Source organism: Pelmatolapia mariae, linkage group LG7 (assembly GCF_036321145.2).
Source record: "Pelmatolapia mariae isolate MD_Pm_ZW linkage group LG7, Pm_UMD_F_2, whole genome shotgun sequence".
In the NCBI taxonomy this organism is placed as follows: Eukaryota; Metazoa; Chordata; class Actinopteri; order Cichliformes; family Cichlidae; genus Pelmatolapia; species Pelmatolapia mariae.
Genome location: NC_086233.1, coordinates 61742496 through 61763449, shown reverse-complemented (window position 1 = coordinate 61763449; position 20954 = coordinate 61742496). Strand labels below are relative to the sequence as shown.

Below are 20954 nucleotides of genomic sequence, written 5' to 3'. Positions count from 1 at the left end.
TCCCCCAATAACAGACATGACGTGTTTGTAAATTCCGCAAGTTTCCTCTTGTGACCACAGGTTGAACGGTGTCCGGTAGCAGAGGAGAGTATTATTATGAAGGCTCTGACAGGAAGATTGGTGCCGGTTTTGTACGCTAACATCCAGAGCACCCTGTGTACTAACGGCTACCTGCCATTGGTGGTCTACCCTCTCCGGCTTCTGCTACAGGAGTGTGTGTGTGTGTGTGTGTGTATGTGTTCATAATTTTGTTCAGCTTGTCGTCTGTCCACATCTGGTTGCCTTTGGACAAGGACGGTAAGAAACGGACACCCGCTGAGCTTAAGTTAAAATGAAGTTTTGAGTCTCCAGCACGTAAAACGTGTAACGTCAAGCTAGCTAACAGTAGCTTGCATGTGAGTTTAGGTGTTCCAGCGAGGGGTGCAGCGGACACTTATGTAAGTAGTCAGGTAATTAATGAGCAAAGCTACATGTCTGGTTAGTAAAGCGAATGGTTATGTTATTTGGTAGATTATTTTTTGCAGACATACTGAAATCTTTTGAGGATAGTTGTGTTTATTTAATTTACTGTAATTATTGTAGCCGCTTTGTTATTTGATGATTGAACTTTTTAATTACTCGGTTATACACATTATTTTATTTTGATAGTTAAACCCGGAAGTATTTTGTTTAATTTGGCAGACTTGACACGAATGGAATTTTTGGTCCGCTTGGTGTCACCTCGTCTCTGGAGAACCATGTGGGGCGATTAACTTAGAAGTTACAGGGGGTTAAAGTCGTGTTTCATATTTGTGCAGTGATCATTTTATTTGAAAATTGTTTTGGGTTTTTTGGGGGGATTTTTAAAACGACCATCTGTTTGCCACATGTGTTATGTAAATCATGACACAAAAAAAGTACCCAAATATGTCCTGTCCCATTCTTCTGTCCTCAGTTGGGACCCATGCAGTCACATAAGTCTAAAATCACTCTGTGAGTGACTGGGAAAATTTAATTTGTCGCCTTAGTGCACGCAGTGGGGGCAGGACACTGTAAACCTGAGGGGGCATCTGTTTATGTCATTCATATAACAGCTTTTTCTTTTTTTTTCTTTTTTTAAAAAAGATTAAATAACATATTGTATGATACAGTGCCAGAGTGTAGATATAGATTTTCTTAGCTTTTATTAATGGGTGCCTCAGCCTCAGCCAGCCCATCCTTCAGGCTGTAACGATTGTGCCTCTAACGAGATATTATTCTTCCTCTGGTTGTTATTTTCCCTAGGTGAGACGTCCAGCTTTGACTGTATGAATTAATGTGCCTGAGAGTCTGATACACATCTGTTCGATGGCTACCTCAGGCTCCACCGCTTCTGCCTCAATCCCAGCCACTGTGCCTGAGGGTTTCCATTATGAAACCAAATATATTTTGCTTAACTACCTAGGAATGGTGCCTGCAGGTAGATCAGACCAACCAGCTGCAGCTCAAGGTGAGAGGAAATGCTTTGCATTTGTGGCAAACCTCTTATTAAAAATTGCTGATGAGACGAGCAACAGTTGTTTTTTTTCCTTCCCATTTTGCACACTGTGCACATACACAACCCTCACACACTTGCATTCAGAGAACACACAAATAGTGGCGTTCACATGCACACATGGTTGTAACATAAAATATCTGGGGTGTGTAGGCACGTAGTCACCTGTTTTTGCCAGCTTAATTTGGCTCTGACTGGAATCTGACTTTAGCAGGAGAACACATTCAGAAGACCTGTATGGACACTTTAACATGATAGCTGAAACCAGTGTCTGTAAACCAATAGATTTAGTGGATTCTCATCTAAAGCCCAGCTAGAATCCTTTCAATAACCCAATATGGTGACCAGAGTGCATAAAGCTGGCCTGTCTTCACAGAGGTCTTTACAACAACCCTGTTTCATGGCCCCAGGCATGTAACATGCTGGCTCACATTTTTCTTCTTGTTCCCTTTTATGCCCGGCATACCAAAAAAGGTGTTGTAGAACAAATGTACAACATAGAAGACATAGAAAATCAGTACTATGTGAGACTAGAGAAATGATGTGTGAAGGTAAATGCCAGCAGCTGTTCATTTCTTTTAGTTTGTGCAACCAAGTTATGACCTCACAGCGTTAATTCTGAAATAAATCTTAGTGATTAAAGAGAGCACAAGACTGCTGGAGAGCCTCTTTGGATGATGCATGAAAGTAAAGGAGCAGAGGTATCTGAAAAATGTATTTGGAGCAAGGAAAAGAAGACGAGAGAGGGGGAGTTCTTTTTATTTCCTGTCCATTTTATTGTTGTGTGCATGCTTGGAATGGGCGGAGATGGCAGATGAGTGGCTGATCCCTGCTTTCCGCTTGACCCGGTCCAATTTCTGACAGCCTGTCATGTGCAATCACTGTAGCATTACTCACACACCAGTGGACCAAAGCAAAATAGTTGTCTGGCTAGCTGTCTGTCTAAATGCTGACACAGCACCAAGGCCAGGAAAAGCCAACACTGGTCCTCATGGCACCCATGCAGGACATGAGAGAACAAGATCCCAGTTGTCAGAGTGTCTTCTTGCTTTTTGTTAAAAAATGTCATTATTTGATTTCATAAACTGAGAAAAGTCAGCTGCTAAAGCGGTGAAGAATCCCCACTTCAGAAGTGATTCATCATTGCAACTGAACCAATGGAGTCCAGTCACACTGGAAATAACCAGTGCCTCTGGGTTGCATGTATGACATTATAAAATGATCCCTGCATCTCTCCGGGGTGAGAGGTCAAATGTAAAAGTTGATTTTTTGAGGGTTTATTTAATTTTATTTTTGTGTAAATTCAATGCAGCCCCACTTGGCGCCTTTGTGTTGCGTGGTTCATTACACCCTGAGCAGTGTAGACTCGGTGCTGTAAATAATTGACCTCTGCCTTGATAGCCTTTATGCACACGATGACTGAGAACCATTAACAGTTTTTTGCTTTGAATTCAGGCTCGTCAGCCTGAGGAGGAGTGGCTGCCTGCAAAGGTGGTTCTCTCCTCCAGGAAAGTTGGTGTGCACGGCTGAATTGTTGACACGCTTTGTGTATTCATAGTGCAGGCATCAACCGCTCATCATTATAGTGGAGTCAAGATCTGGCCCAATTTCCACTTTGATGTTGATCCTAGCCTGTTAAATATTTCATGATTTAATAAAAAGTCAGATCCCATATTTGTTGTGTTAGCGACTCAACCCATTCTTTGTCAGATCCTCTATTTAATTTGTCAGATTATATCCAAAACCAGTGAGTGCATAACTTTTATGAATCAAAAAAAGACAATGAACCTTTTCGAAAAAGCCACATGACCAACTTTATTATAAGTTGTTAGACTAGTTACATAAAGAAAACTAAACACATGCATAAAACAATAACAAAATAGCTGTTGACATCAGTGTAAATGACCTTTTTCTGAAATATGTTCATGGTTCCTAAAATTATTATTGAGGATGCGCTGAAAGAAGGACTGCTTTAAAAAGCGACCATGCAAATGCAACAAAAACAGCTGGCATGCACAGAAATGACCGTCCAACCACAATATCCTGTTAAAATGCAGTCAAAGCGATTCAGAATTTCCAGAACAGCTTTTCTTTAGTCGTGTTTTAAGACATTTGGGGAAGTTTTGCATGAAAATTAGGGCGACTGTGTGGGAGAGAGCCAGAAAGAATGAAGGATAGAGCGACAGTGGTTCATATTTCATGTTTGTTTATCTCTTTCAGAAGACGCAGAGGCTGAGAAAACAAGATCCAGAGTGATAAAGGAGCAAATAGAGGAAGGGCTGAGAGAACTGGATGGCGAAATTGCCGCCTGTAAGTGATCACAAACATACACAGCTACAATTAGGTCCATATATATTTGGACACTGACACAAGTTGGTTTTTTTTTCACTCGTTTACTGAAACTAGTTACATAATGGAGATAATGTGTAGAATTTCATCTTTCATTTGAGGGCATCCACATTCAAATTGGATGAAGGGTTTAGGAGTTTCAGCTCCTTAACATTTGCCAGCCTCTTTTTAAAGGGACAAAAAGTAATTGGACAATTGACTTGAAGGCTATTTCATTGGCAGGCGTGGGCAATTCCTTCATTATGTTGTTTTCAATGGAGCAGATAAAATGCCTGGATTTGTTTTGAGGTGTGGTGCTTGCATTTGGAAGATTTTGCTGTGAACAGACAACATGCGGTCAAAGGAGCTCTCCATGAAGGTGAAACGAGCTATCCTTAAGCTGCGAAAACAGAAAAAAAAAACACATCTGAGAAATTGTTACAATATTAAGAGTGGCAAAATGTACAGTTTGGTACATCCTGAGAAAGAAAGAAAGCGCTGGTGAACTCAGAAATACAAAAAGACCTGGACGTCCACAAAAGACAACAGTGGTGGATGATCGCAGAATCATTTCCATGGTGATGAGAATCCCCTTCACACCAGCCAACCAAGTGAACAAGACTCTCCAGGAGGTAGGCGTATTGATATCCAGGGCTACCATAAAGAGAAGACTGCGTGAAAGTAAATACAGATGGTTCACTGCAAGGCGTAAGTCATTCATAAACCTCAAGAATAGAGAGGCTAGATTGACAGATGAAACCAAGATCAACCTCTATCAGAATGAGGGCAAGAAAAAAAGTGTGGCGAAGGCGTGAAACGGCTCATGATCGAAAGCATCCACATCGTCTGTAAAACATAGTGGAGAGAGTGTGATGGCTTGGGTGTGTACGGCTGCCAGTGGCTCTGGGACACTGATGTTTATTGATGATGTGATACAGGACAGAAGGAGCTGAATGACCTCTGAGGTGTTCAGAGACAGACTGTCTGCTCACATCCAGCTAAATGCAGTCAAACTGATTGGGCGGCGTTTGATAATACAAATGGACAATGACCCAAAACGTACAGCCAAAGCAACCTAGGAGTTTATTAAAGCAAAGAAGGGGAATATTCACGACTGGCCAAGTCAGACACCCGATCTTAACCCAGTTGAGCATTTCACTTGATGAAAACTAAACTTTGGACAGAAAAGCTCAAAAACAAACAGCGACTAAAAGCTGCTGCAGTAAAGGTCTGGCAGAGGATTAAAAAGGAGGAAACCCAGCATCTGGTGATGCTCATGAATTCAAGACTTCAGGCTGTCATTGCCAGCAAAGGGTTTTCAACAAAGTATTAGGAATTGACAATTTTATTTTCATTTATTTAATTTTCCCAATTACTTTTGAGCCCCTGAAATGAAGGGATTGAGTTAAAAATGCTTTAGTTTTAGACATTCTCATGCAATCTTTTTGTTCAGACCACTTAATTAAAGCTAAAAGTCTGCACTTTAACTACATCTGAGTTGTTTAATTTAAAATTCATTGTGGTAAAAACAAAAAAAAAAAAACGTTGTCTCTGTCCAAATATTTATGGACCTAACTGTAGTTCCAGAGATTAGCCTTCAAAAGCACTGAATACCATCACTAGTCTGGTCTTAAGTTTTTAAACTGAAGCTGATCAAAATTAAGTTCAGTGTGCAAATATGACACATGTACAGTTAAAGCTCTTTGGTTTCTTTCCAAAAAGCGTGAATATTGCTGCAGATTGCTGTGGTTGGTCACAGAAAAGCTGATTTTGATTTTAAGTGAATGATTGTTTTGTCTCACTCTGGTTTAATAACCCTTTATTGACCATGGGCCCACCGGCGGGCCCATTTTACAGGTAAATTTGAAGGGCCGGTCAATAAAGGGTTAAAAATGAGGATTTTTATCTTTCTTTCACAGCTCACACACGTGGGTGGTTGCTTCATCGTGTTTCACTAGTCTAAGATGCTTTAATGTTATTCTTAAGTAAATATGATTTATGAATCTCATTAACAGGATCTCAGACGTTAGTTCAATTACAATAATACATACAGAGCCATATACGGAGTCATACATACAGTCATCAGCAATCATATGACCCCCTATGAGCAAGCACTTTGGCGACAGTGGGAAGGAAAAACTTCCTTTTAACAGGAAGAAACCTCCGGCAGAACCAGGCTCAGGGAGGGGCGGGGCCATCTGCTGTGATTGGTTGGGGTGAGAGAAGGAAGACAGGATAAAGACATGCTGTGGAAGAGAGACAGAGATTAATAACAGATATGGTTCAGTGCAGAGAGGTGTATTAACACATAGTGAGTGAAGGAGAAACACCCAGTGCATCATGGGATTCCCCCAGCAGCCTAAGCCTATTGCAGCATAACTAAGGGAGGATTCAGGGTCACCTGATCCAGCCCTAACTATATGCTTTAGCAAAAAGGAAAGTTTTAAGCCTAATCTTAAAAGTAGAGATAGTGTCTGTCTCCTGAATCCAAACTGGAAGCTGGTTCCACAGAAGAGGGGCCTGAAAACTGAAGGCTCTGCCTCCCATTCTACTTTTAAATACTCTAGGAACAACAAGTAGGCCTGCAGTGTGAGAGTGAAGTGCTCTAATAGGGTGATATGGTACTACAAGGTCATTAAGATAAGATTTATTTATTTAAGACCTTGTATGTGAGGAGCAGGATTTTGAATTCACTTCTGGATTTAACAGGAAGCCAATGAAGGGAAGCCAATACAGGAGAAATCTGCTCTCTCTTTCTAGTCCCTGTCAGGACTCTTGCTGCAGCATTTTGGATTAACTGAAGGCTTTTCAGGGAGTTTTTAGGACTTCCTGATAATAATGAATTACAGTAGTCCAGCCTGGAAGTAATAAATGCATGAACTAGTTTTTCAGCGTCACTCTGAGACAGGATATTTCTAACTTTAGAGATGTTGCGCAAATGGAAGAAAGCAGTCCTACATATTCGTTTAATGATATGTAGGACTGCTTATTATTAGAGGTTTAATAAAAAGAAAAGTTAGTCAGAAGTGCCGCACTAATTAAAACAAACACTCTTTATGTTTCGTGTTCTTCCCTTTCTTTGACTAGCTCCTTTAAACGAGCTGCACTTCTTGTCAGCGATATCACTCTGTCCTGTGACCTGTGTTGCTTGCAGCCTTTTCCAGGACGGGATTCGACCGACACAAATCACTGGTGTTCGCTCCAGCCAACCCGGAGAACTCCATTGAGGATTGCCTGGCTGCAGTGGGAGACAGGGTGGCCCAAGAGCTCGACACACACCTGTCAGCAGCTGTACACACGCTCCTCACAGGGTGAGTTTGTAGAGTTGTGGCTGTGTGTTTGCAAAAAGCAGCCTGCACGATAGTAACATTGGCGTTAATAAGTAACTGAGACCCTTTTGACAAAAGTGAAGCTAAATCAGCAGCTTTTTTTTGCTTTAAGTTTTTAAGTTTATTGGTGCTTCTCTGGACTGCATACAACTCCAACAGCCATGTTTCTTTCTTTCTTTTTTTTAATTTAAGTGTTTATTGAAGTTATGCATAAAATAAAATGTACAGTATTTGATGGCTTCCTTTGTTCTAAGACTCATATATGTACAGTAGTCTAATACTTTTCCTTCACGCAGGTATGAAAAAAGAGAAAGAAAAGGAAAAAAACCAAAACAAAACACACAAACAAAGAAACATATGTACAGATAGATACAGTTTGTAACTATATACATCCAGAGAGAGGGCAATTGATAAGCCAACACACTCAGTAGCAGATGGTGACATAGCATTAGTACATGTTATTATAAAAAACAAACAAAATAAACAAACAAAAATTTAAACCACCATTCCTTCAATGATGAATACCAGCGATATCTGGCCTTATAGAACTCACATAGCGGAGCCATTTTCCCCAGTGTTTTACAAATTTCTCATACTCAAAATTCACTAAAAAAGTAATCTTTTCCATCTTATAAATCTCAAAAGTTACATCAGTCCAGCTGTTTACTGTTGGTGGATCCTGTGTCAGCCACCTTTTGGTCAGTGCCTTTTTCCTTGCAGCCAGCAGCACACCAAGTATTTCTCTATACCCTTTATGTCTGAGGGTATGTATCCTAAAAATCTGGATTTGAAATCAAAGGGTAAATATGTACTAAATATGTTTTGCATCACTTTATGGACTTCTCTCCAGTAGTTCTTAATATTCTTACAATCACAAAATATATGGTAGTGGCATTCTGTTTCATAGCCACAGTTCCTCCAACATTCACATAATGTGAATAATGCGCCTTTAAAGCTGGGGTAATGAAAAAACGAGCAAAACTTTTCCAGCAGAACTCCTTCCATATGTGTGATTTTGTACTTTTCCAATGAAAAGAACAAATGTTTTGCCATTCCTCTTCTGTAATTGCCTGACCTCCCTCTTTCTCCCATCTTTCTTTTATATACTTTGTTGAATATTTGCTGAGATCATGAAGACTTTTGTATATTTGTGAGATTACACCTTTCTTAATTTCTGACTTATAAGCATTTACAAAGAGTTGGGTAAATGGCCTCGCTGTAGTGGGTATTTGGTTTTTAATGTTTCGAGTATAAACGTTTCTTAACTGTAAGTATATATAGCGGTCTTGGTTTTTCTAAATGAAACATTTGCTTTAAAGTTTGGAAACTCGTAATTTCATCTTCCTTTACAATACCACATATCGATGTAATTCCTTTATCTCTCCAGTTTTTAAAACTAGGGTCTATTTGATTTGCTGTAAATTCCGACTCATATGCACACCATTTTAATATTTTTATATCCTTCTCCAGCTTATTTTCTTTTACCACCATTTTCCAACCCCCTAGTGTGGCCTTTACCCAAGGATTTCTTAATTTGGAAATGTAGTCCTGTAGATTTTTATCTGCGAGAACTTCCTGTATATGCATTTTGGTTATTGTTTTGCATTCAATTTCTTTCCATGCTGCTACATATGAGGGATCACACCAGTGCAACACTGCCCTGATCATTGCTGAAGTATAGTATTTTTTTAAAACATGGTAGGCCCCAGCCGCCGTTCTCTTTGGGCAGTTGTAATGTTTTGTATTGTATTCTGGGTCGTTTCCCTTGCCATATAAATCTAGAGATCGTTTTGACTCATTCAATAAAATCCATTTGATTAATCTGGAGTGGGAGGGTCAGAAACAAATATAAAAATCTCGGTAAAACATTAATTTTGATGGTTTCTATTCTAGAGCTTATGCTCAGACATGGGATATGATTCCATTTTGTAAGGTCCTCTTTGACTCTTTGATATAAATGGTTGTAATTTTTGTCAAATAGTCTTTTTGTATCTTTAGTAAGTGTTACCCCCAGGTATTTAATTGAGTCTGTGTTCCATTTCAGTGGATGTGCTTGTCTGAGCTTTTCAGACGGACTATAATTGTAGGGGAGGGCTTCAGTTTTATTTAAATTCAGTTTATATCTTGTCATTGGGCCAATGTTTTTAAGACAGTTCATTACCTCTGGCAGAGACTCCTCAGGTGTTTTTAGGAATAAGAGTACATCATCGGCATAGCATGCTATTTTATGTTCCACATCATTTATTGTAACACCTGTGATTTTTCTGTTTTGCCTTATATGTTGGGCTAGAGGCTCCAGAAATATAGCAAAGAGAAGAGGAGAGCAGGCACAGCCTTGTCTCACTCCCCTCTCCAGTGTTAGAGGTTGAGTTAGGTGACCATTAATCCTAAGCCTTGCAGTCGGGTTATCATATAATGCCTTTACATTATTTATTACCGGTTCATTAAAACCAAATTTATGCAAGACTCTATATGGGTATTGCCAACAAACAGAGTCAAATGCCTTTTCAGCATCAAGACTGAGGATCACAGCCTGCTCTGTATGTTGTTGTATATAGTTTATTATGTGTAAAGTGCGTCTTGTGTTATCCTGGGTTTGACGTTTATGTATAAAGCCAGCTTGATCTTTATGTATGAGGTTAGGGAGTATTCTTTCCATTCGTTTTGCCATTATGGATGTATAGATACGGTAATCTACATTAAGTACGACAGCCATGTTTCTACTGCAGTTGTTACTGTGTGAGAAAAGTGTTATTATCTCGAAGGACTGGCACAGTCACTGTTGATACACTGCAGGTATTTGCTCGCTATCAAGGTAATGAACTTTTGAACTTTAACAATCAGAGGAGGAATGAAATTTATTGACAGTACTTTTAATTCTGAATGTTTGGAGGGTTTTTTTAGAGTAAAGGTAGTGTGAACTAAGTGGACACAAAACAGTGTCATACAGACACAGTTTTCTTTTAGATCTTTTGGTTTTGACTTGCATTACATTGTTACTTCTGTACTTTCCTAAATTAGTAAACCATAAAATCCTGAAGCCACTAGAGTACATACAGCATTCAGTATCAACTCAGATATGCTGGAAATGTCTACGAGCTTTTATGTTCCCAGGGTTAGCCTGTATACTGATGATAAAAGTGAAACCAAAACACTGCACATCTGATGAATCCTACTGAAATGATTCATGAGTGAACTTTGATCAAGGAAAATAAAAAAATGACGAGCTGCTCAGGTCGTACAGTTCAGTGGCTGACTGATAAAGACTGCTGTTCCAAGTGCACGTTCATTAAAACTGCCATCATAAGTAAAACAACCAACATACTTTTGACCTAATATTAGCTCATTATTCTACTCTTGCCCCAGGGTAGAGCTAGTTGAGTTTTTGTGCAGTGTTGTAATTTAGTTTTTAATCTGAGATGGTAATGCTTCATGTTTTAAATAACAGCTAAAACTCTATCGTGTTAGGTTTGTGTGGTCTTCACCATAGTTTGTCTTGTTGTTCCCCCTGTGAGATTGCCTGTAGTAGAAAAGGGAAATAAAAACTCTTCTGCTATTTTTCCTGGTTTTGACATAATGATGAATCAGTGTAGCCCCTCCCCACACAGACAGCAGAGGCATTAGCACCTTGTTTTTACAGGAGCTGGTTATAAGTAAAGATAACGACATGAAACTGTAGCAAAGAAGATTAAATATCATATTAATCTATAAGATAATAATAGTTATTTGATGCTAAAATGTGATCTAGGTTGATAACTGGTGTTGCTGCTACTTCCTCAGTTGCTGTAATCAATTTACCTAAGGTAAAAGTAGTCCTGGTAAACAGTTACATTTGGTAGGTGAAGTACAAAACCTTTAACCTCCTCAACATGAAGATCACGTGTTTAATACTAATGGTAATGTCTGTGTTTTCAGACCTCTGGACTATCAGAGATTCAGATGCACAACACTGGAGCTCTCAACACACACACCGGGAGGCTGGAGCAAGGTGAGTGAGCCCTGAGTTCTGCTTCACTGATTAGAAGTGAGACATAATTTGCAAAAGGTGCAATGCTTACAGTTTTATTTTCTCCTAATAACAAGAGAGGTGTCAGATTTATGTCTTTTATCCTTGTGAATGAACTGTTTTCTGTCTCTCGTCACCACTGCCACCAGGTGCTTGTTCCGTTAGTGCTGCTTCAGGCTCTACAAAGTGAAGGCCAGTCTGTGATGACTCTGTTGGACCTGGGGCTTCGCTTCCTAGAGGAGAATGAGGCAGACTACATCACTCAGCTTGGGGGATGGGTGAGTTTTTAAGCAAAGGGGAAAAATACAATATAAATAAGTCTAATTACCTGAAAGTCCAATCTAATAATCTAATACAATTTTAAAACTAAGAAAACTATATTCCCAGTGTAGAAATACTTAAAAACTATCTTAGATTGCAGGTGTGATGACTAATTTTAGAATTATCAAGGACAGAGACTACTGAGACTTTTAAGTTTAATTAAGGACTACATATTATTAAGACTGTGCAGAGCATGCATACATAAAACAGGAAGAAAAGATGCTGCATAGTGGAAAACTTTATTGCACCAGCCTAAAAAGATGTACACACCTCTTGATAGCCAGATGAGGGCATCAGTGAGCTACAAGAAATGCATTGGTTTGCTAGATTAAAATGAACATCATAATACCCATGGCTATAAATTCTCTACTTGTATATAAATAACCAGACTGTTATGTATACAGTGTATTTACTGCTACGTTTCTTTGGGCCAATAACCATAAACTCTGAATATTGTCAGGCAAAAATAGGACAGTACTTCTGTTCTGTGGAGTGTTTTCATATTAAATATAAACCCTGTTCATGTAAGCTGTAGCTGTTGATGAATGAAAGTCTAGCAAATACACCTTTAGCCGTGCAAGTTGTCCTTCCACATCTAAGTCACGATGCTTGGCTGCAGGCTCACTCTTTCCTTGGCTTCTTATTATCATAGATAAGCAACTTGTGCAACTTTGTTTCTAGGTTTACATTTTTGCAGAGATAATATTTGCCAGAATGCAGCCCTTCAGCGTTGTACTTAGGGAGTCTGTGCGGTGCTCTGCTATTAACGAGGCCACGGTGACGAACGTTCACGTGACTTGACATGTTAACTGCTGCTCTGGTCGCCATTACATCATTGTCATGCTCTGGCTGGTCTCACACAGCGTTATGTGAACACAGTACGCTGGCTTCAAACAAAGCTACATTCTTGCTCTGTGTTATGTCATAGTTGATGAACGGATGATAGGCTCGGGCATGATCGGCAATGGAGTGATGAACTGAAAAGAGAGAGGGAGTGCACGAAGAGGCTGTGGAAAGGAGAGGGCACGAAGGAGGGAGGGATGAGCGCAGTCAGGGCAAAGTGAAATCTCCATTAGTTTGACAGCTGTCTGCATGCACAGCTCCAGCTGGCTTTCTACCTGCACTCCATCTCAAACCGTCTTTTTTGACTCTCTGGGGCTTTGTGCGTTCACACTTACATTTCACAACTTTCACGCTCAGGTAAGATAGTTTACTTGTGATGCGTGCTTGTCTGCATACGTGCATGTGTGGCTGTGTGCAGCAGTGACAGATTTTAAGAAGCTAAAAAGGTCTTTACTTCCAGTACTACCAGTACTCTTACTGTTGTTAACATTTGACATATGAGGCCGTGAGATGTACATTTCCACAACAAGGAGGAGAGTAAATGAAGGTTTTTTATTGTTTTATGTTTTCTTTATTGCATCTATCAAAGTTATATATTAATCAACAAAAAAGGGTCTTTGTTGTTTTTGGATTTTACAGGATATTGGAAAAAGTTTCTGTTGTGTCTGCCAAGTTCTCTTTAGGACACTGAAGTGCAAGTTAGGCATGGGCTGCTCGATTAATGGCTTTGTTAGTTACATCAGAATACACAAAGGATTTGTATGGCCCTAATGTGGCGTACACTTCATTTGGCAAGGACAAGAGCAGTAGCTGTCAGACAATAGACAGTCAGGGGTGGGTCGGAGGAGCACACGGGGGGGACGATGGGTGAGGTGATAAAAACAGACAAAAAAAACCCTTGAAGATGTTGAAGCTTGTCGTCGTTGTGCTCGCATGATGTTGGTGTCCTGCTGTCCATCTGAAAGTAAAAATGCTGCATAAGAACTGAGTGTGCGTATCAGCCGCTTCATTTTGCCGTCCTTGAGAGTATAATGGAACATGAAGCCCAAAACTTGAAGGTGCCATACAGATAATTGCACCTCTACACTCGGAGAAAAAGATATTAAAGACATACATTACTTTATTGCTGCATATTTGATATTCAAAACACCATATCTTTAAAGGCAGTAAAGAAATATATAGTCCCTCAGTTTTGTATACTGGAACAAGCTGCCCTGCTTAGAAACAATGATGATATTTTAAGGCTGAGGTGCTTTAAAGGCCCGAGTCTTTGTCCTGTCAGGCCACATCACGCTACACCCTGTGCAGTGTAACTGTGCTTCCCCTTGTTATGTAAGCACCCTCTGGCCAGCTCTGGGCTTTAATATGTGCATCACTGTGACACTGCATCAGCATGAATGTGGACCAACAGAGAGTGTCTGCGCAGGCTGAGGAAGCCCCCAAAATAACTCTAATAATCCCCTAAAAACATCATCACCAGGGGCTTGACTGACCCGCTTGTCCTTTGCTGTAAAAAGTTGCTAAAGCAGCAGGACACTGGCTGATTGCCAGTGATGAAGCAGGACAGACATTCATTTTTTTTCTGCCTCTATTTCAATCCAACACTCCCCCAGCTACCCACAACACTAACACTGTCAGTGATGTTTGGCTAAAACCCAATATTTACTGACTGCAGATTGTGTAGCTGCACACAACAAGACACTCTGTTGCAATAAGATTTAAAAAAAAAAAAAAAAAGGTGCTTCCCCAGAAGCACTCTGGAGAGGTGTGATTCCATAAACACTTTCAAATCTCAGACAGTCAAACATGTCACACCCTGCTTGTGGTGGTCAGTTTCACAATGCTCTCGATAGCATCTGTAGGGATTTTTTATGGGGGTGGGGATGAAGTGTGCTAATGAAAGCCAGGGTAATGTGAAATGCTAAAACTGGATTACACAATGTAAAATAATAGGAATGTGTCTGTTTTTCTGTCAGTAATAAAGATGATGTTGCAGAAGAGAAGCTGATAAATAGTGTGTTGTTGGCCAAAAGCGAGGATGCGTTCATGGTGACGAACATTCCTTCTCTGAAAAGGGAAGCGTCGCCTGAAACGATGTGAAAGAAGCCTCCACAGCAGTTCTGAGGGATAAGTTAGTTTAAAAATAGGGATGTTGGGACCTGTTGTGAAATTTTTGTCTGTTTGCTTATTTTGTTGCTGTTAATTATTTCCAGTTTGTGAAAACAAAGAAGTCTTTAATGTAAAACAATAAATAAATAAATAACCGTGCTGTTTTAAAATCTTATCACCAGTAAAGAACTCATGTTACATAGCAGATGAATGATGGCCCTTGACGTTAGTAAATGTTGTCACACATTTCAACTTTAGGTTTTCCTTTTTAAAGCTGGCTCCTGTTTTTTTCTCGTCTTTCTCAGCACTTTGTTTTATTCAGCTCGGTCAGCTGTATGACCCCTTGCAGGACCAGTGATTACATAATGCTCATATAAATGTCAAGGGTTCATACTAACCAGTGACTGTTACACTGACTAATCCCCAAACTGAATATCAGTAATTCACTTGTTGATGGGGAGAGTTTGCTTTTTGTAACAACTCTGTCAGATCTGATGTTTGGATTTGCAGCATTTGTAGGATTTTGACTGTATGTGACGGCCATGCCAGTGTAACTAATGTTGATTTATCAGCAGAAATGAGTCACCAGGGCAGTGGCTATGTTACTCTTACTCTTACCCTCAGTGATAGCTTTCTGCTTCAGTGTTTAATTATTTAACCTTGGGTTGCAGAGAGCCAGTTAAAAGGCAGAGTAGTAACAGGTAGGCTGTACACCTTTGGCTCTACAACAAGAATGTGCAGTGGTTTTATATAGTTTGTCTTAGGGCAAGGGTGGAGAACTGAGCCTGAGAACAGAGCAACAAAACCTAGAGTTTTCCCACTCTCTGTGTTTCTGAGGGACAACCTGAAGCATTGAAGAAAGTTTAGTTTGCATGTCTTCTCAGGTATGTTTTTGCTTATTCTTTATAAAGTGTTTCATCATGTTTCTTAGTTTAATCCTAAACTTTATAAGCTTTATATTCAAGCTTTGTTACTGGTACTCTAACTTTACAATATGTGGTAATAGTCTTTGTATTATTCACATAGTTTAAGTTGTTTTGTTACATTGCAAATAGTTCATAGGTGTGGTCTCCAGTGCAGTCATAGCTATTGTTGAAAACACAAACCATAAACTATATAGAATTTTAAAGAATACCAGTATCTCTTTGGCTGTGGATTTTTTATTTTTTTACCACACAGCAACACTAACCTGCTGTATCGAGCTGATGTGCAGGCTGTGTCCTGAGAGGGGAGGATTTTGTAAAACACTCCTGCTCTTCTACATTCAAATCAGCTTATGCAGAAAGCAAATGTTGGATAACGATGAAACGCGGTTGGATTTAATCTCTGTCCTGCTTCCCAGGATGCAGCTGCCACGCACAGCACCGAGTCTCTTTGTAAGGAAAATGACCTTCATGGCTTGTAGGTTTTCTAAAAAAAACACAACACGTTTAAATACATGTTATACATGTTCAGACGTTGACGTGTGAGTTAATCAGATCCAAACGTGTGGTCAGGGGCACCATGAAGAACATGCTGACATATTCTCCTTGTTTCAGATGAAGCTGCTCGCGGCTGTCTGAACCCCTCTATCTGATGCTCACACAAACACTCAACCCTCCCTGTTTGACTAACACTGCGTGCCTGAACTGTCTGTTTGAATCTCATCAGCTCAGGTCACACCTATGTGACATGCAACACAGCAGAAAAGCCTGGCTATGTCAGATACAAGCTTAACTTCCTCAGTCAAGCACAGTTTAGTATCTCTAATTGTTTTAGCCAACATCCAGACTTTTCGTTTCACATTATGCGTTCATTTTTTTTGCATGCATCATTTGCAAGATCTACCTGCTCGGCATGCTGTGCAACAAGGTGGTTTGTATGTTGCTCTTTTGGTTAGTCAGCCTATTACTTTCTAAGCTAAATCTTTTCATCTTGTGTTGGTTGGATTGCCAAAAGCTTTAGAAATAAATGACTCCCAGAGGATCGGTCCTACTGACTCTAATGATTTCCTTAGATTTCCCTCTTGTGTTGCCATGAGGTTGGATTTCATTTATGAATACTAACAAAGTATAGTATTGGCATATATGTTCGTCTTGCATAAACTGGAGTTGGAGCCGTAGCAATCACGATTTTCTGTAGCAAGTTCTGTTTTATATTATTGCAACAGATCCAATGGGGAGTGATTTTTGTTGTGATACGATAGAAAGAAATGTTAATGTGCAAAGTCCAAAGTTGGCGCCTTGGAGCTACAGGACTGTTATTATGCTTGATTTTACTGCTCGTCTTGGATTGTCAGTTGCCTATTTTGAACCACAAATTGTAAGTTAAGCGTCACATCACTGCATGGTCAGTGCAGTGATGTGCATTCATATTAAAAAATGTAATTATTATTTTTTTCTTTGCTAAATGTTTGCATGATAAAACTAGGCTTGCTTTAATATATTAAGCTTCGATATATTGATTTATGAAACTTATTTAAATGGATTTTCTTTCAGCAAACTCAGCCCTGTGTTATTCTTACTCACATGGTTATATTTGCAGGTTACATAACAAGACCTCAGCTTACAGATGTTTCCTTCTTCTGTTGTTTACCACTAGGTGGCGTAGAAGATAAAACAAGTGTGGATTTAGTCTGCAAAAGCCCCCCCATATAGCAGTCCTATTCTGAATTCCTATTATGTAACCTTAGAACTTATTCTTGGTTATAATTTTATGACTACTGAGAAACTTTTACATGTTGCTAAAATTGTAGTTTTATTTCTTTTTTTTTTCATATTTCTTAAGATGGTTTTCTTGGGAGAAGGTGCCCTCTGATGTTGCAACCAGAGACTAAACTTTAACTAAACACAAAGATTGTAACAAATTCAACTAATGAATTGAATGTAAATGTCATCTTTGTTTCTGTGTACCACAGGGTGAAGTATTCAGCCTCGTGTTGGAGGAAGAGCGAGGTGTAACTATTGCCGAAGACAGCAACGACATTTACATCCTCTCAGGAGACCAGGATCACGACCAGATCAGCCCTCCCTCGTCACTGCTGTGCACCGGAGACAACAGCAGCGAGCAGAGCTCCTGGCAGACAGAAAGCTTACCTGTGTCTCTGGCTGGCCACGAGTCGTGGGCACAGGTTGGTGCAATGGACCCTGAAGACATCAAGAGCCTGGACAGCAACGAGGGTGTTGCTCTGGTCGAGGAGCGTAGTGAAAACAACTCCTCAAACTCGGACATCGTCCATGTGGAGCGCGAGGAAGCCGAGCTGTTGGAGGAAGGCAGTGAAGGCGGAGTGATAGAAGAAAGCATGATGAGTGTTTTAGGCACTGACAGTGAGCTAGCTGAGCTCAGGGAGGAATTAAGAGTCCAGACCGCACCTGCACCAGTGACAGCTGAGGCAGACCCCACACCTCCAGCTTCCCTGATTTCATTAGAAGAGCCAGTTGTGATAGAGACACCTGCAAGCTTGTCTGCAGAACCTTCATTCATTTCCTCAGAACCAGAGCTGCTTCCCTCTGCCTCTGAACCTGCTGAAGCCCTTCCCACTGAAGCTGAACCTGCAGTACCTTTGTCTGTTCCTGCAGTGGAACCAGAGCCTGAGCCAGAACCAGCTGCTGTCACTGCCCCAGTGACTGATCCAGTGCCTGCTGAAATGGCAGGCCCATCTCCAGCCAAGGAAATCCCGACAACACCAGCAGAGCCTGATTATACATTAGAACTAGCGTCCGAACCAGAGCTGAACCCAGAGTCCATCACTGTGTTTCACCAGCCAAAGGAATCGCAGCCAGAACCAGAGACTGTGGCAGAGCTAGACGATACGGTCGCTGCACCTCCAGTCCCAGAGGCTGTGGAGGCCCCTGTCAAAGCACCTGCTGAGGAGGCCCCAGTGCAGCCAGAGCCAGAATCAGAGCTCCCAGTGTTGCTTTATGGAGGGGCTGCTCTGGCAGTCCTTGCAGCTGTTATAGCCTTCGTTCTCATACGCTTTCAGAGGAAATAGCGTGAAAAAGTGTTATCCTCAGCGGCGGAGAGTATAGAATGCTAAGGTAGAATAAATGTATTTGCATACATACGGTGAGACTCTCCTTAAAAGTAGTTTTTAAAAATCTTCTGGGTGTAAAATGTGTGAAAGTGTCCCCCAGCAAACCAGAATGTCTTGTCATCCACAACCTTAGTGCTGGGAGTCCCTCGCTGCTTCTTTCAAACAGGTGCAAACACAGAAATGTGAAAACGGTGCACTCCACTCTACTTCTTATTTTCTCTGTTTTTCTTTTGGGGGTCAGTTGCAATTTTGTTTCCAATTTCTTTTTGCCTCCAATCTTTTGTACTTATTACTGAGTACAAAAGCGTGTGTGAACTTTTATCCCTCTTCTGTTAGATTCAGCTTCTGTTGTGTCTCTTGGTTTGCTATTTGCATTGTTTCTTTCATTGGAGCCAGCGACGCTGGATTGAAAATTGACAGTGCTCTCACAGGAAACATAAACCTCAAGTATAAGTTGTGATGTTGTGCGACATATGGTTTTCTTGCTCTTCCGCCTCCTACGCAACAAAGGGTTATTTACATTTTTCTCCCTGTGAGTAAATCTGATACTTTCATAAACAGACCAAATGGGTTCTATAGAAGTGAATGGTATTTTTGATATTTTCGATTGAAACCAAAAATGAATCTAATGTGTCCATATTGCACAATTGTGCAAAACAGCCTACCTGCCTCAGCTAAAGACCATAATTAATGAATGGTCTCAAACCTCCTGCCAAGTTTGGTGCCACTGATTTACTATGAGCAACTCCCAACCTAAAATGCTAAAAACAATAAAACTTTACCCATCTAGTCTTCAGTGGTGTACCGGGCTCGAGGCAACTTTAAACGCGAACTCGAGAGCAGGCAGCAGACCAGAGATATAGTCTCCTACCAAACTCTGAAGCGTACCCCCACCCAGGATAACCACCAAACACAATAAACTAAAACAACAAAGCAAAACAACAAACAAGTGCTTCGATGGAAGGGCAGCACAGCCACCCAGCTGAAACACACTAACTAAAGAGTTTGCTCAATTACAGTGAACACCATCACCCACCCACTTAAAAGCAATACAAAAAACTGATATTCAGTCTCCACTAAAATGTCCAAACAATCCCGGCCCGGACAAGCGCCCACTTATGTTACGACCCGGCTCAAAAGCCGCAACATAAAAGGAGATGAACACCAGATTGTGGGTGAGAAGAGGTTTTATCTTAAAATGGAATACCAGGTTGGCTAAAATGGCTAGTGCCACCAAGGCAAAAACAAGTGAGCTCTCTGGGAAGCTTGCCTCAGGTATGCTTTTATCCACACCTGACTAGGTGTGGCCAATTAGCACCAGCTGAACACACTGAGCAGATTAGAGGCTGCAGAGGGACGTAACAAATTTGTGAATTTGTGATATCAGTACATAAATTTGAATATATTGTGGTTTTAAAACATTTAAAAAAAATCTTGATGCATATTGTTTCAGAAACCAGATGTTTTTATGATTTTTTTTTTTAAACTACTATATTTGGTTGCATTAGCCAAACAAGAACCACCGATTACTTTCAGTGTAAAGTGAGCTATAATTACTCCAGAAAAGTAGGGCATGATTGCAGCATATTGATTCAATCTAGTTTCTTTATTTGACGTTTTTTTTAGGGTTGAATTTGACTGGATCTCTATTCCCACCTATCCCAGTTACATCTCACCCTCATTTCAGTTACTTTGCTGTCGTGCTTTTGCGCCCCAGCATCTTTATTTGGTCCTCTGTACTTTGCCTTGTCCCCTTTTCCCTTATTGCGGCACTGCTCATAATACCCGACTAGTTCCACAAAGGTTTATTTGTAAGTGTCTGCCCCAGTGACAAGATATTACTTCCCTCCCCAAGTAGAAAGCAAAGCAGTAGCATGCTGAGAGTTATTGAAAGCAAAATCAGGTTGCCAAAAGACAATCAAAACCACTTGGAACCATTTCAAATATGATTTGTAGGAAAGTCTTCAGAACAAACAGAAAACTCAACCTCTTACATAGCTGTAATTTTGGATTTTGTGTTCACACTACATTAAAGAAATCACTGAACATTCTAGTAAACCAGCAGAGCACAAGAAACCAAAATAATATACTGAACAGGAAGTGGAAACAAATAATGTGGAATCTCCCTTTGATTCCCTCAGAGGAAAAAACAGCTGGGAAATTTATGAGGAACTCATGTAATCTGTTAGCCTGGTCCGTAACACACCCTCACTGCTGCTATCACGCAAAATCATTTGAGTTTAAAGATATTATAGGAATTTGTATGAATGTTCATGTCACCTTCAGTACTGCAAATGTGACACTCATCAACTTAAACTACATCTACTTTCAAAGGGAAACTTTAAAAGTCCAGAGCAGGATGGATGTCAAAAACAATACCCAACATGGCATTTTGTACCTTGAGTTTCCTACAGAACATTGTTTGAAGCAAAAAACAATAAAGAGATTAAACTACTTCAGCTGTGATTTATTTTTTTGTGTATATACAATGAA

At 40.3% G+C, this 20954-nt stretch overlaps 1 protein-coding gene across 1 annotated transcript; it reads left to right on the top strand.

Moving 5' to 3' along the window:
• Positions 1-161: 161 nt before the first annotated feature.
• On the top strand, positions 162-20920 carry bcl2l13 (BCL2 like 13). The gene is made up of 7 exons (XM_063480143.1): positions 162-297; positions 1264-1468; positions 3734-3823; positions 6996-7152; positions 11086-11158; positions 11326-11454; positions 17346-20920. Exons 2-7 carry the CDS (start codon positions 1327-1329, stop codon positions 18417-18419), a joined length of 1665 nt encoding a protein of 554 aa, XP_063336213.1. The 5' UTR covers positions 162-297; positions 1264-1326; the 3' UTR covers positions 18420-20920.
• The last annotated feature ends 34 nt before the right edge of the window (positions 20921-20954 follow it).

Bases quoted from the DNA above. Each gene is read 5' to 3' on its own strand.
- bcl2l13 (XM_063480143.1), top strand. From the start codon at position 1,327: ATGGCTACCTCAGGCTCCACCGCTTCTGCCTCAATCCCAGCCACTGTG. The intron at 7,153-11,085 runs GTGAGTTTGTAG...CTGTGTTTTCAG, and splicing joins GTACACACGCTCCTCACAGG to ACCTCTGGACTATCAGAGAT. The intron at 11,159-11,325 runs GTGAGTGAGCCC...CACTGCCACCAG, and splicing joins CACCGGGAGGCTGGAGCAAG to GTGCTTGTTCCGTTAGTGCT.